Source organism: Lepidochelys kempii, chromosome 8, assembly GCF_965140285.1.
Source record: "Lepidochelys kempii isolate rLepKem1 chromosome 8, rLepKem1.hap1, whole genome shotgun sequence".
Lineage (NCBI taxonomy): Eukaryota > Metazoa > Chordata > Testudines > Cheloniidae > Lepidochelys > Lepidochelys kempii.
In genome coordinates, this window is record NC_136387.1 from 84,897,420 (window position 1) to 84,911,856 (window position 14,437).

General features: G+C 42.6%; 1 protein-coding gene across 2 annotated transcripts in view; it reads left to right on the forward strand.

Annotated features, from left to right (window-relative positions):
- Nucleotides 1-14,437, forward strand: part of ERICH3 (glutamate rich 3) — a 64,831-nt gene that overhangs the window by 8,348 nt on the left and 42,046 nt on the right. For both annotated transcript variants that reach the window (XM_078854108.1, XM_073357330.1), the window contains exons 2-5: nt 6,155-6,248; nt 8,017-8,142; nt 10,034-10,105; nt 11,756-11,884. In XM_078854108.1, coding sequence (XP_078710234.1) covers nt 6,155-6,248; nt 8,017-8,142; nt 10,034-10,105; nt 11,756-11,884 — 421 coding nt within the window. The remainder of the gene's footprint in view (nt 1-6,154; nt 6,249-8,016; nt 8,143-10,033; nt 10,106-11,755; nt 11,885-14,437) is intronic.

Sequence of the window (14,437 nt, forward strand, 5' to 3'; positions counted from 1 at the left end):
GTTTGTCTTGGGAGAACCAAGGGAAACCTGCTTCCAGGGAAAGTTTCAGCCTAACTCCGCAAAGTTAGAGGTTGCCTTATGCCCTGAAGCTAATTAATAACTTGCCATAAAATATTTGTTGGTATCTAAACCTAAGTCTACAGTGGTGCGATATTGTTACTTTATCTTTCATAACTGTTTCCCTGCTTTTTTCCACCACAACCGATAAACGTTTTTCTGAATCATATCTGGATATGATTAGTGAATGAGCTGGAGATAAATAGCACTCCATGGAGTGTCTGGGAGAGGTAACGTGAGAAGACTGCTGCTGGTGCCCTTGTCACAACAATGAATACATTCTGTCTGTGCCATAGGTAGCTTTCAGCACCTGAGAACACAAGCCTAGTCTGAAGTTCAGGTCTTTCAATAAATGGTGTGCCTTTTCATTTAGAGGCTAAGGTCTTACATGGAATACATTCCATTAGAATGATATGCATGCACACAGTCCTTTTGGAGTGCTAACAGGGCCTGATCCAAGGCCTACTGATGTCCCATTTATTTCAGTGGGCTTTGGGGCCAGCCCCTACACAGTGTTAGTATGGCCCACTTCTGCATAGTCGTAAGCTATAGAAACCACCCTTGGCCATGTAACCAGCTCAGTATTTACCAGAGGTTGGATGACTCTCATGAGCAAGGCTTTGTAGAATCAGGCCCATACTCCATACATGTGACTCAAATCTGAATTAAAGTTGATATCTCACCATACTGTATGGGTCAGTTATGTGCTAATTTGTTTTTACAAATCAGACCCTAATTAGGGTAGAAAGCACAGGCTTTGGGTGGGCACTATGGGCCTGATCCCAAGCCTCTTAAAGTCAGCACTTTCAATGGGCTTTGGATCAGGCCCCAAAAGAACATCTCTGCCCCCCGCCCCTCTCCAGTATACAATTGAACTTTGAATTTGAATTCAATATTTCTGAGGAACTGTCTGTTCATAATTAAAAGAAGACTCAAGAACATAACTCTACCAAGAGCTAGGTTTGGTGCATGCCCAGAGATCAGTTGTAATCTAACTTGTTATATGACCCATGAAATACTTAATGGAAGGATATTGGGTTAAGTTTCTCTTCTGTCTTTACTAATATGGTACAGCATTGCCAACTGATTATGTAAATCAATACTTGGCTATAATCCGGCAGTTTCAAATGCAAAGGCAAACAAGGGATAAAGAAAGTAACATAAAACAGTTGCTATAGTACCGGTGTTTAATCTCCATGCATAACATGGTAAACTAAATTGTTTGCTCAAAGTTTAATTTGTCTGGTGTAGGCTACCTGTGAGATTATTGTGAAACCAAAAAATATATTGCACATAAATCTGTTACCTTCCTCATGTTTTTCTTAGGATAATTTTTATTCCCCTATCTCCTTGAGAGCTCTTTTGTATACAGTACTTCACCACTGTGTAATAGAAATGAAGCCTGTGTAAACCAATTGAAAGTTACAGGCAAAAATGTACAGACCAGCTCAGACTGAAACAAACCCAACTATTCAACAGATTACTCATTCATCATGTAACAAAATACCTTGCACATCTTCTGTGTCTTCCATCAGACTGCCAACGTACTACACAGATGTTAATGAACTAATTAGTCTCACCTTTCGCCTCTGTTGAGGTAAATATTGCTAGTCCCATTTTACAGAAGGGGGAATTGAGAAACAAGGGTGCTAAATTTTCATAAATATGTACTAATAGATGCCTCAGTTTTTGGTGCCCAATTGGGACACCTTGGGTTACATTTTCAGAACTTCCGAGCACCTGCAACTCCTGTTGAGTTCCAATGGAGCTGTGAGCACTCAGTACCTTTGACAATCAGCCCCTAGTTATCTCAGACTGGGCACCCAAAAATGGAGGTGCCTACATTTAGTGGAGACTTTCCCAAGGTCAGCCAACATGTCTGGGATAGAGGCAGGCACAGAAGTCCCATTTCTTGGCTCCCTGACCATCCTTCTTGACTTGTCGTTCTTTCAGTTTTTCATTGATTATTAAACAAGAGACACATGCATTTGTTTATTCTGGATGGTCATGTGCATTAAAAAGGATGTTTAATACATAGAAAATAGAGATGGAAGAGAACCACTAGGTTAAATTATCTTGGACAGATTCTGGACCAGAATGGGCCCCCATTGTGCTTCTCTAGGGACATGAAGGGGACTTGAAGTTGCCCCAAATGGGGCTCTATGACACACTGCCCCCAAACCACTTATGTAGGGAATGAGTTGGGGCAGAAGTTAGTGTAGCCCAAGCACTTTGCACTCCATCAATCATGAGCCAGCACAATGGCCTGTAAGGGGCTGTTAGAAGCAAGTGCAGTTTAGAGCAGCAGTCATGAAGCTGCTCGCATTGCACTGGGGCTGAACCATTCCCAGTACAGGAGGAAGAACAGGTGATGCAAAGCCATCTTGCATCTTTTCCTCATGTGTATCAAGTGTAGCTCAGTGCACCTGACGCTTGAGCTCTCCCCTGTTCTGCTATCGTAGTCTTGTTCCCTATAGTACATTTTTAAGCTCTTTGTTGGGCTGTTCTAGTTTTAAATGTCCCAAGTAATGGATTTTCCACCTTTTTCTCTTGGGAGAGTGTGCTAAAGTCTGCTTGGACTTTATTTACTATTCCACACTCTGGAAGGAAAATAATTTTCTGATATTCAGCCTACTTATTCCTTCTGTCATATTTAATCCCATAAGGAATCAATGAGTAAGTGCAGGTTCGGAGTCAGGAAGTCTTGAATTATAATAATGGCTCTGCTGCTGACTCATTGTGTGGCTCTATACAAATCTCTTTGCCTCAGTTTCCCCATCTATAAAATGATTCTCATATCCATTCTTCCTAGGGAAGCTATAATTAATGTTAGTTTAGTATATTAGAACTATCATGTATGCTTATAAATGCTGTGTATTATTACTATCCTGATGCCACTAAGCTTGGTTACACCCTAAATAATTCTCCATTCCTTAGTGCTCACACACTAAAATATGTGTAAAGGTTTATTATGTACACCCTTACCGTTCACTATATGTATTTAGATTGAGCTTTTCATTGGAGTCTAAGTGAGTTAGGAGCCCAATTCCCATTTAAATTCATTGGGATATGGCTATCCAGCTTCCTTGGGTCTTTTAAATATCCCAGTGTTAGCTTCTGTAATCATCTATTGTAATTATTACTAGTTAAAACAAACAAAAGGAAGTACTACTTCACAGAACACAGTCAACCGTTGCCAGGGGATGTTGTGAAGGCCAAAATTATAGCAGTGTTCAATAAAGAATTAGGTATGTTTATGGAGGATAGGTCCATCAATAGTTATTAGCCAAGATGGTCAGGGATGCAACGCCATGCTCTGGTTGTCCTTAGCCTCTGATTGCCAGAAACTGGGAGTGGACAGCAGGGGATGAATCACTCAATGATTTCCTGTTCTGTTCATTCCCTCTGAAGCACCTGGCATTGGCCACTGTCTGAAGACAAGGTACGGGCTTGGACCATTTGTCTGGCCCAATATGGCTGCTCTTATGTTCTTATGTAGTTATTACTTATATTGCAGCAGTATTTAGGAGCTCCAGTCATGGACCAGGGCCCCATTGTGCTAAATGCTGTACAAACACAGAACAAAAACATAGTCTCTGCCCTGAAGAGCTTTCAGTTTAGGTAGCTGGTCTCCTTAAAATCTCAAGGCCACAGTGCAGCACAGGAGAGATGGGATATCTAACTGCTTTTTCCTTGCAAGGTTCATATTGTACTTCAGGGTGGGCTGTTCTTTATCTTGAGCTTTCTAGGCTAGTAGCACTTACATTCTTGAAAGTCTGGTGACAGTCTTTCACCATGTCTTCTTCTGTATTAGTGTTGGCCTCAGATGAGGGTCCTTGCCCAACCTCTTGGGCACGCAACATATTCCTTGACCAAGGAGAGTACAAACCTGATCTTCCAAATATGATAATAAAATTTGATATCAGTTTTTGGAAGGGACAGTGGGAAGGCCCAATATTCCCTTTCATAGTATCTGGTTCTGGTTTAAAATATGTGTCTGCAGTTCTCAGGATGTCCGTACAGCGTCAGGTCCAGATTCTGATTCATGCAGATAGAACAATCATAAGAGATGAGTGTGCACATAATGCACGTTGGCCTTTTGTACCAGCTCTTCAGTGGCTTGTGGAATAAATTGACTTCCTTATTTAGCTGGAGAGTCTCAGCCTTGCAGAGTGGATCTAATGATTTTCTGTAATGGGCTGTAGCTACAGTGGGGGAAGACAGAAGGAGCAATCTCACTATTACCAGCTGCACTTTAAACAGTACAAACAGCTGCCATATAGTGAGTGCAGACTAAAGCATAGTACCATAGCATCATGAGCTAGTAATGTCATGAAATGTGTGAATATGATGCAGTGCAAATTCTTTGCAGATGGATTCAGGCATATTTATATGGGGCATGTAGGACTGTGTGACTTGTTTAAATAATATATTCTAGAAAGAAGCATTGATGTACATTTGAATTTTTTTAAAACAGCTCCTAAAATAGGTGGGACAGATACTAATCCTATTGCCATGAGTTAGTCATCTCATCCCATACAGAGCTTGAGTTCTGCCACTTTTAAGGCCAAATGCAGGACACATTTCTTTTAAACAGGCCTTTCCTCATTAACAAAGTAGCCTGCTGGCTTGGCAACATTTCCTCCTGGGAAACAACCACTTAGCTGAATCCTTGTGGAGAAAGTGTTTTAAAATAAAGAGAAAAGCTGGGCTCTTCTTTTGGACACACACAGCTGTGACCTTTAGTTTAGAAAACTAAATGTCCCAAGTTATGTCTATAGATATTGCAGTAGTGGAAGAATTAGAACTAGAGATGCTGTAGAAAGACAGATGGATTCATAACTACAGAAGAAACACTCAAGAAGAATGCTAAGGTAGAGACATAAGCTAATCAACCATTTTTTGAAAATAAATTTGCATCCTGGACTGACAACTTGTATGTTAATTTTCAAACCAGCACAAATAAAAATGGTCCAAGGTTTGTTATAGAAACAGTATTTATGGATGCCAACGACATGACTCTCCTGGGTAGTGATAATATGGACACTACCTAGAAAGAGGAAAAAGAGGGTGACCTAGAGAAATGTTATACAGAGCAATAGAAAAAGAAGGCAAATCCCTTAACAAGATACACAGAAGCCTGAACATATCTGAAATAAATGGTCGAAATTGGTGGATGCTCTATGTGCCTGATGTTGCAGGAGGAAAAAGAAAGAAAGAGACTCATGTTCTTTATATTTAGTGGGGCTAGAAGTTGCTGTTTCAGTTGTATATATTGAAAGAGGCAGATTCTCTGGTCTGCTAACTCCGTTTTGGGCTACGTAAGTAGCACAAAGAGGACTTAAATCAGCCAGAGAAGGCCCCCTTGTGTATGTGAACCCTGGTTGTATAAAGTGGGCAGAGACTGCATAGCTGCCTTATGCACCATCCCCTTCCAGTGCCAGTCTAAAAGGATGGAGGGTGCATGTTGGAGGTGTGCTGGGGACAAGGTGAGGGGTGCAAGGAAGCAGATTTCTACTCTGCTTGATCTTCCATTCATGCAAATTAGAACTGTGCCTCTGTAACTCTAGCTTGCACCGGGTCCAGACATGTTGGAATTAGAGAGTTGCAACTGGCTCATTGATACCTTCCCGCCCGATCTCGCTGTACTCAAACTCCAAGCAGCCAAATCTGGCCCCAAATTACTTATGTGTGAATGTTCATTGGTGCTATGGGTATGATATTAAGCTACCATAAATCCAATAATTTCTTACTCTGGCAGACCTCTCATGGGAATTTTGTCTGAGCAAGAACTGTGGCCTGGGGTCCACAGTGGAAACAGTCTTTACTGGTTGATATTTTATTTAATGTTGAGCAAACAAAGGGCCTGTGTATCACAGAATGAGTGATTTCTGGAGAAGATCTAAATCTCTCATGGAACAGGGGGATGTTACCTCTATGGCACATTTGAAAAGGTTATTTATCTGACAAAATGCCTGAATTGTTTCTTCAAGACAGCACTTTGTGCATTTAAATTTTAGGTAGATAATTTATAACTTCAACACTAAACTCTGGGTTTTCATAATGTCTCCATGGTGGCTTCATTTATTGGTTTCAGGTCACTCGCAACCTACAACAGCCTTACAGACAAACACTTGGCTGGATACTTCAGCAATACAAGGATAAGACGGCATCTTCAGCGATCAGGGCTGGTAGGCTTCAAAGGCTCCCTTTTTGTTATTTTTACCTCACACTGCTGGGTATTTTTGCTTTTCAGTACAGAGGTAGGGTAGCCACTTTTAAAAATTTGCCCATATAGACAAAAACATATCATGGTGTCATCCCATGCCAGCATGATGTAATGTGATCACATTTTGATGCTATGTAAGTTCATTGCATTACCATCCAACATCATAGTGCGATCACATATGGCAGGACCCTATGGGATTTGGGGTCCTGTAAATATAGCATGGTTGTGGAACACAGAGCTGTGGTGCTAAAATCTGGACAATCCTAGAGCATCGAGGGCAGGTGCTAATCCTGGGCCTGATACTGCAGTGTGCTAAGTGGCATCAAAGACTTCACTGGGAGTTGACGAATTTGCAGTTAGCACACTATTGGAGGTACTTAGCGCATTGCAGCATTGGAGGCTGAGGGATGCTCGTCTTATTTAAGATGCACAGCACCACCATATGTGATTGGGCTCTAAAAGTGTTAACTCATTATTGGTAGGGGGTGTGCGCGCGACAAGGCAACTGGTTCTGTTCATACCACGGGTGAGAGACAATTCTCACAGTTAAGATAGGTATTAACTTAATACAAATCATTCATTTTCTCCCAATTTAATATTATTGGATTAAATTAACAATTTTTGGAGACTGGAGGAGAGGACACTGTGGTAGAATTCCAGCAGGAAAAATTCCAACAGCGAGTAAAAAAACATACCTCCTAATGACCCAATTCGGATTTTCTAGTGTTATGAAAATTCCTCAAGTGACATTAGCAGCAGAATAAAACTGCTTCCGAATGCTGAGGATCCTGAACTTTGACTGGCTCGGGATGAACTATTAACTGAAACGGAGGCATTGTCCCTTAATAATAAACATGATTGTCTATCAGTCATCTGTCTTCATGGTGGTGGAGACCATTATTGGCATGGAACAATTCTGTACCTAAACACTGGGTGATCTTAGCACAGCCCTGAGCTTGTGGCAGAGTTGCAGTAAGTCATTACCACACATGAATGGCAGTGCATTACCACACAGTAAGGCTGCTATTAAGACATGTCACTGTACTTGTATTTCAAATCTATTGTGAGGAGAACTTTTCTTTGAGTGATTACAATAGATCCAGTATGCCTTTGTTACATATTTCTGGTTATTCTTCCCAGAATCTGTAAGTCATAGCTAAACCCTATTAGATGATTGACTTGTTTTTAAAAAAACAGTGTCAAAGTTAACCTATTGCCTATAAAGTCGGTTATTAAATTCATAAAATTCCAATTAAAAATTGGGTTAATACCTTCAATTTTATTTTTCAGCAATCTCTATTGTCTCTAATTGTTTCATGCAGTGTTGTTGTAGCTGGGTTGGCCCCAGGATATTGAGAGACAAGGTGGGTGAGGTAATATCTTTTATTGGACCAACTTCTGTTGGTGAGAAAGACAAGCTTTCGAGCTTACACAGAGCTCTTCTTCAGACCTCCATGCCTCTCTGTGCTGCCTTCAGACCTGAAGAAAAGCTCTGTGTAAGCTCAAAAGCTTGTATCTCTCACCAACAGAAGCTGGTCCAGTAGAACATTCTGTCTCACCCACCTGGGCTCTCTATGGTATCTAATGGACGTGGCACACATAATAAAGGTGCAGAAATGGTGTATGCATTCAAATAGTTTTGCTCTCCTTTTGTACGTGGCTTTGTTTAGAATACACCTTGTTCTCTCTTCTCTTTTTCTCTATGTTTATATTTTATTTGCTTATGGCAGATCTCAAGAAGTGGGAGAATAATATCTGAGAAGGAGTATCGGCTAAATGCTATGAGGAAGGATCACCAAAGATATGTACGGGAATGCCTAGCTCAGGCCATATTTCACAAGGTCCTTGACATGGAGGTACGAACACATTATCCACGTATAAGCCTTTTAGAATAGTTCCTTAGTCATGTCTAGGGGCTGTTTACTAGTGCTGGTATGCCATGGGGCTGCCCCTGAGAAGAGGGGTATTTGGTGGAGAGGAGGGCATGGAGTCTCCACTCTTGATGACTCCAACCAGGAGAATGTTTTTGGAACATCCCCAATCTCAACAGTCTGCCAGGCACGTGAAGAGGAGAGGAAGCTACCTCAGAACTCAGACTCAGTCCCAAGGTCACAAGGGTCAGATAAATCACAACGCCTCTTGTGTGCCAAAAGATCTAGTAACCTCAGTGTATTGCTACTTATCAGCTTTTGTTAGAGCTGAGAATTTGAATAATGTTATACACTCTTCTGTGTTTTTCTGAATGGTGGGTCTGTGTACAGCACAGCTCTTTGAAACTCTCCAGCCCTCACCATCTGTAGCTCAATTTCCATTTCCTAAAATGAAAAAAAGATGACTAACATTTGTTTAAACACAATTATCTCCATCATCATGTTGCATTTAGCTCCAGCTCACTATCCCCTTAAAGATTCTGAGCTTAAACTGATCCCAAGCTTCAGCTGCAAATTCCAGCGGGTTGCAGAGCCTGGCATTTAAATAGCTGCCCTCGTCACTCTTGTTTGTGTTGCCCAGCTTGGCTTCTTAAACAAATATTCAATTAATGGTTTTCTGATTAACACAGTTCTTAAATCTGAATATTCAAATAATCCGATTCATTGTTCAAGCCTGCAGTTGTAGTTTCAAGCATTGAATCATCTGCTTCAGTCCTGTTTTTGAGACCACAAATCTTATTGTCTCCACCAAAGAACACAACATTGGAGTAGAACATTTGCCATAACTAGATGGAATTAACAGACTCTAAAACTGTCAGTAACACCCCCTCTCCCCCCCTTCCTCCGCACACACAGTTTTTGGGGCAGTGACTGTCATTATGTTCTGTTTGCACGGTGGCTAGCACAATGGGGTCTTGGTCCAGGTGCTTGCTTCCTAATAAATATCAATTAGGGGCAAGATTCTCTCTTGCCCTCTGCTTCCACACTGAGGAATAAGACTGGTCCCCCTTCCGCCCCCTTGGAGTGCAACCACTCCTCCTTTCCCACGCAGCATTCTCTAGGAACCCGAGACTCTCAGTTTTCCCCACAAAGCATTTGTTTAACTGGTACCTAAGCAACGTGATGGATGAAACCAGACCCAGTATCTTACTCAGCAGCCCCCTAAATCTCTGTCTCCGGGCCTATCTCCAGCCTGCTTCCCGCTAGGTAAGTGCAGGGTCTACAAGATGGCACTGTGCAACAGCTTTGCTCCCTATCTGCCCCCCCCCCCCGCCCCTAGAGTAGGAGGAAGGAATCAGTTACAATTATAGTCCAGTAGCAATTACTTGCTCCTGCTGCCCCCCCTCCCCCCCACCCCCGGTGAAGGTAGATTGCAGTGTCATTTCCGCAGGCACATACCATCTCCTATAGGAGAGCGGTTCAGATTAATATAAATAATTAAACACATTGTTTATGGCTGTGGTATTCGCTAAACAGATCGTCATGCAACTTTTCTAAGCAAAAGAAAGGAAAAAAAACCTACCAATGTTCCCTCCACTCATACAGTTCTGCCCTCTGTATTCTACCCTGGCAGGGGGAATAGCCTCTGTAGAAGTAAAAGCTGACTGGGCCCCTATAGCATTCAAAATGTTAATGTTGGGAAGGGAAGGATTTTCACATGCTGAAGTGTAAGGCAAGTCAATGATCATTACAGGGCAGTGATCAATGGGTGTAATAACCAGGAGGGCAGATGAGAAGTACCCAAAGCTGGAGCTCAGCCTTGTTGTGTTCACTGACACCTCATTATGGTAATTAATAGGATTTCTTGCACTGGCAGCGTCATCATCAGCTAGAAATTAAAAGAAAACTGGAAAATGTTGTGAGGAAGGACCGGGTTCAGAGAATCAAGGTAAGGCTGTGTCACGTGAGTGTACTGAGCACTTGGCAAACTTGCCGAGGCGAGTAACGCAGAGCAAGATTTTTATCAGAACCAATCCCATGATGGTATAGAGTCCTTTCAGGGGTCTTTATCCTGGAACCACTGTGTTTGGGCTCGACTGTGCAGCCACTGGACTTGTGGAAATCCCACAGAAGTCAGTGGCTGTTCTAGCCAGGAAGCCATAGACCTCCCATGGCAAGAATATCTCTCTAGCTGAATTTCTTCAACTCCTGGCTGAAGCACTTAAAAAACCGTACTGGGGATCCCATCTTCTCAATCAGTCTTTTATTCTTTATCAGTAAAAGAAGTCACACACAGCAGAGGGCTTGCAGTATTGCCAATCCCACATGTTCAAAAATCATGAGATTATATAAAAATAATAGATTTGGTGGTTTTTTTATTTGTCTTCCTCTTTTTGAGCCCTCAGGAGTCACATTTTGAAGCTTTCTCCACAGCCATAAGGGCTAGAAACTGACTTTTTCTTTAAGAATGAAGGCTGAAATCATCACATATCCACTTGACTCCAGGAGCTGGGGCTTTAAGGAAAACAATAATTATTGTGAGACTCATGACAAAATCATGAGAGTTGGCAACACTGGGTATGTTAAGAAGCTGTCTGGTTCTTTGATTATGTGCAGAAAGAAATGCAAACCTTTCAGGCATTTGAATTTCACTTTTCTCTGCATTCCAGCTGCAACCAGAAGAAGGAAAAATAAATGAAAATACCAATCCTGTAATATTTACAGCCTCAGCCCCAGTACAGGAAGTACTGGAGAGAAGCTGTGATTTAGAGTCTGCCCAAGTTTGTATTCAGGACCTTTATGGCACAATGCCTGCCGCAGTGCTGGATTTTGAACTCCTGACCAGAAACTAACACTGCTCCCCTCAGTGGGAACCCTATGGTTGGTGTTGGTTGTCTTCTGTCCCTTGGGGTTAATCCCCTTAGGGACTCAAGAGACAGGCTGATGCAGGGAGGTGTAATTTACATCTTTCTCCACCATCTTCCGCTAATCTGGACAGTATCTGATCTGGGATTACACATTAAAAGGGATAGGGGATAAAGGCACATCCAGCCCTTCACTGCCAGAGTTAGAATCACCACAATATGGAGACTTTGAGAAGGAACAGATGTCAAAGGAAGGAAGTAGGGGATTGCAGAGGCTCCTCTAACTTTAGAAAAGAAACGGGGCTTCAAACAAAACAGGGTGTAAGAGGCTGAAATACAGAGGGAGAGGGCAGAAATTCAAAAAATACACAGAAACAAGGGGAGGAGGAGTAGAACTGATGGGGTTCAACAGGTGTTTGGACAAGACTAGAAAGGGAGGGAGAAGGGAAAGGGACAGAAAGATGGGAGAGAAGCAACAGGCCCAGGAATCAAAAGGAATGGGCGATTCTCATTGTGTCTTTTCCTTGCTTCTCTCCCATTCTATCTATCTGCCCCTTCCTCCTACTCTGGTGTCAGACCTGGATCTCTTCTTCCATTTAAAGGATAATGACGTAAGCTCCTGCCAAAGCTGATAGTTATTCACAGACGCAGAAGGCTGGTTCAATGTTCCATGACAGGATATATAGCCTCCTCTCCCACCAAGAGCTCATATGTATAACTTTCTCTTCCTCTAGGTGGAACGATCAAGAAGATCAGTGGAAGATATTAATCCTCTGCTCTCTCCACACCCACCTGCTGCTCCAAGGAATCACTATGGACGCCATGCTTTAGTTGATGGAGAGCAATCCAGTCCTTCTCAATCGGTGAGTCTTATCCAACACCCCGAATCCTGCACCATTCTATAGACACCTATTACATCTCTACTTTGTAGCATTGGCTGGCCAGACTGCCCCAAAGGGAGTAGGATCAGACCCTTATTGAGGGAAGTGGGATGTCAGTTCTTAGAGATACTGTTTCATGATAAACCTGTTTTCGTACCTTAGTTCTCTCTTTTTGTTTGCACCACCTTCCAAGATCACTACAATAAGCATTAGAGAGACAGTGGGCATGTCTACTGCCACCGCTGCACATCTGCTGAAGATGCTCCATGCTGAGGGCAGAGTGCTCTCCTGTCAGCAAAGTAAAACCATCTCCGTGAGTGGGGGTAGCTCTGTTGGCAGGAGAAGCTCTCTCGCCGACACAGCACTGTCCACACCGGCTCTTATGTCGGTGTAACTTACGACACTCGGGGGGGTTGTACGGGGAGACTTTGGCAAACCAGTAAAGTGCCTGAAACCACTATGGCTTATTGCTAAAAGCAGCCCAGTCAGCAGGCTGTAAATTGGCCATTCAGCAGTCTCAGTTTAACCAAGGAAGGGGAGGGGGGTTGGGTGCCACAGAGAGGGCAGCTTGACCCCGTATACTTCCTGATAAGAATTTTTGTTGAAGTTGCTGATACATGCTGTCATAAATATAAAGGGAAGGGTAAACACCTTTAAATCCCTCCTAGCCAGAGGAAAACCCTTTCACCTGTAAAGGGTAAAGAAGCTAAGACAACCTCGCTGGCACTTGACCAAAAGGACCAATGAGGAGACAAGATACTTTCAAAGCTGGGGGGGGGGAACAAAGGGTTCTCTCTGTCTGTGTGATGCTTTTGGCCGGGACCAGAGCAGGAATGCAGGTCAGAACTCCTGTAAAGAGTTAATAAGCAATCTAGTTAGGATATGCGTTAGATTCTGTTTTGTTTAAATGGCTGATAAAATACGTTGTGCTGAATGGAATGTATATTCCTGTTTTTGTGTCTATTTGTAACTTAAGGTTTTGCCTAGAGGGATTCTCTATGTTTTGAATCTGATTACCCTGTAAGGTATTTACCATCCTGATTTTACAGAGGTGATTCTTTTACTTTTTCTTTAATTAAAATTCTCCTTTTAAGAACCTGATTGCGTTTTCCTTGTTCCTAAGATCCAAGGGTTTGGGTCTGTGTTCACCTATGCAAATTGGTGAGGATTTTTATCAAGCCTTCCCCAGGAAAGGGGGTGTAGGGCTTGGGGGGATTTTTGGGGGGATGACGTCTCCAAGTGGGCTCTTTCCTGGTTAGATTTGTTAGACTCTTGGTGGTGGCAGCAATAAGGTCCAGGGACAAAAGGTAAAATAGCTTGTACCTTGGGGAAGTTTTAACCTAAGCTGGTAAAAATAAATTTAGGGGGTTTTTCATGGAGGTCCCCACATCTGTACCCTAGAGTTCAGAGAGGGGAAGGAACCTTGACACATGCATTTTAGAAGAGAAGGATGTGCCCCAGGAATGTCTATTGGGGCCTCAAGGCTGCAAACTCTGGAAAAACCCACACCTGGTTAATCGATAATCAGAAGGAATCTCTTGCTTGACCATTGAAACTGCTTACTTAACAAGTTTGCTTTAAGGGACATGTCATTCCATTACTAATATATGAATAAGGGGGAAAAGTTTGAGGTGGGGGGACTCTTCAGGACTGGACTCTCTTTCTGGATTAATCTTGTGTTCCCCACTGGCAGACGGGCTGCTGCTGTGCTACACTCAGCTTTGGTAATTATCAAGGGTTGGGGATATTTTACTAACCCCCTGTTGCAGATGTGAGTATAAGTGCTTGAGACTAAGTAAAGTTTAGCTTTAAGTGAAAGCACTCTTGTGTTGTCCTGTTTGTGCCAGCCATCTATTGGTTGGACGGCCGTGTCTCCCCTGATTTATTTTCTGACACCACCTCGCACAGAGTAAAAGTTACCAAGAGCTTTGGGTTGAAAGAACCCCAGATATGGTTTATTCACACCCCTGAGCGACATAACTTATACCAACCTAAGCTGTAGTGTGTACATAGCCTAAGTTGTCTAAATTATGGACATCTTTATCATCAATACCAAAGATGGGAGAATGGCTATAAGCGCATTATAATCATAAGTGGGCTGCATTGTTAACTGACAATAGAAAAAGCTAGATTATAGCCAAGACTTTTCAGAAGTGAATAGAGAGACATGGTGAGTGAGGTAATATCTTCTATTGCAGTGGTGCCCAATCTTATTACACAGGAGGGCCACATAAACCTAAGAACAATTTTGTGTGGGCCAAACAGATTCTACATATTTTAATAAGGGCTTGTTATGTTGGCATAAGTTATGTCACTGCGGGCTCTGAATAAACCATTCCCCTGAGTGACGTAAGTTACACCAACCTAAGAGCTGGTGTGGACAGCTTCTCCCGCCCATGTAGCTACTCCCTCTCGTGGAGGTGGTTTTATTATACAGCTGGGAAAGCTCTCTCCCTTTGGCATAGAGTGGCTGCACCAGATGTGTTACAGCAGCACAGCTGCATCTGTGCTTCTAGTGTAGACTAGCCCTAAGAT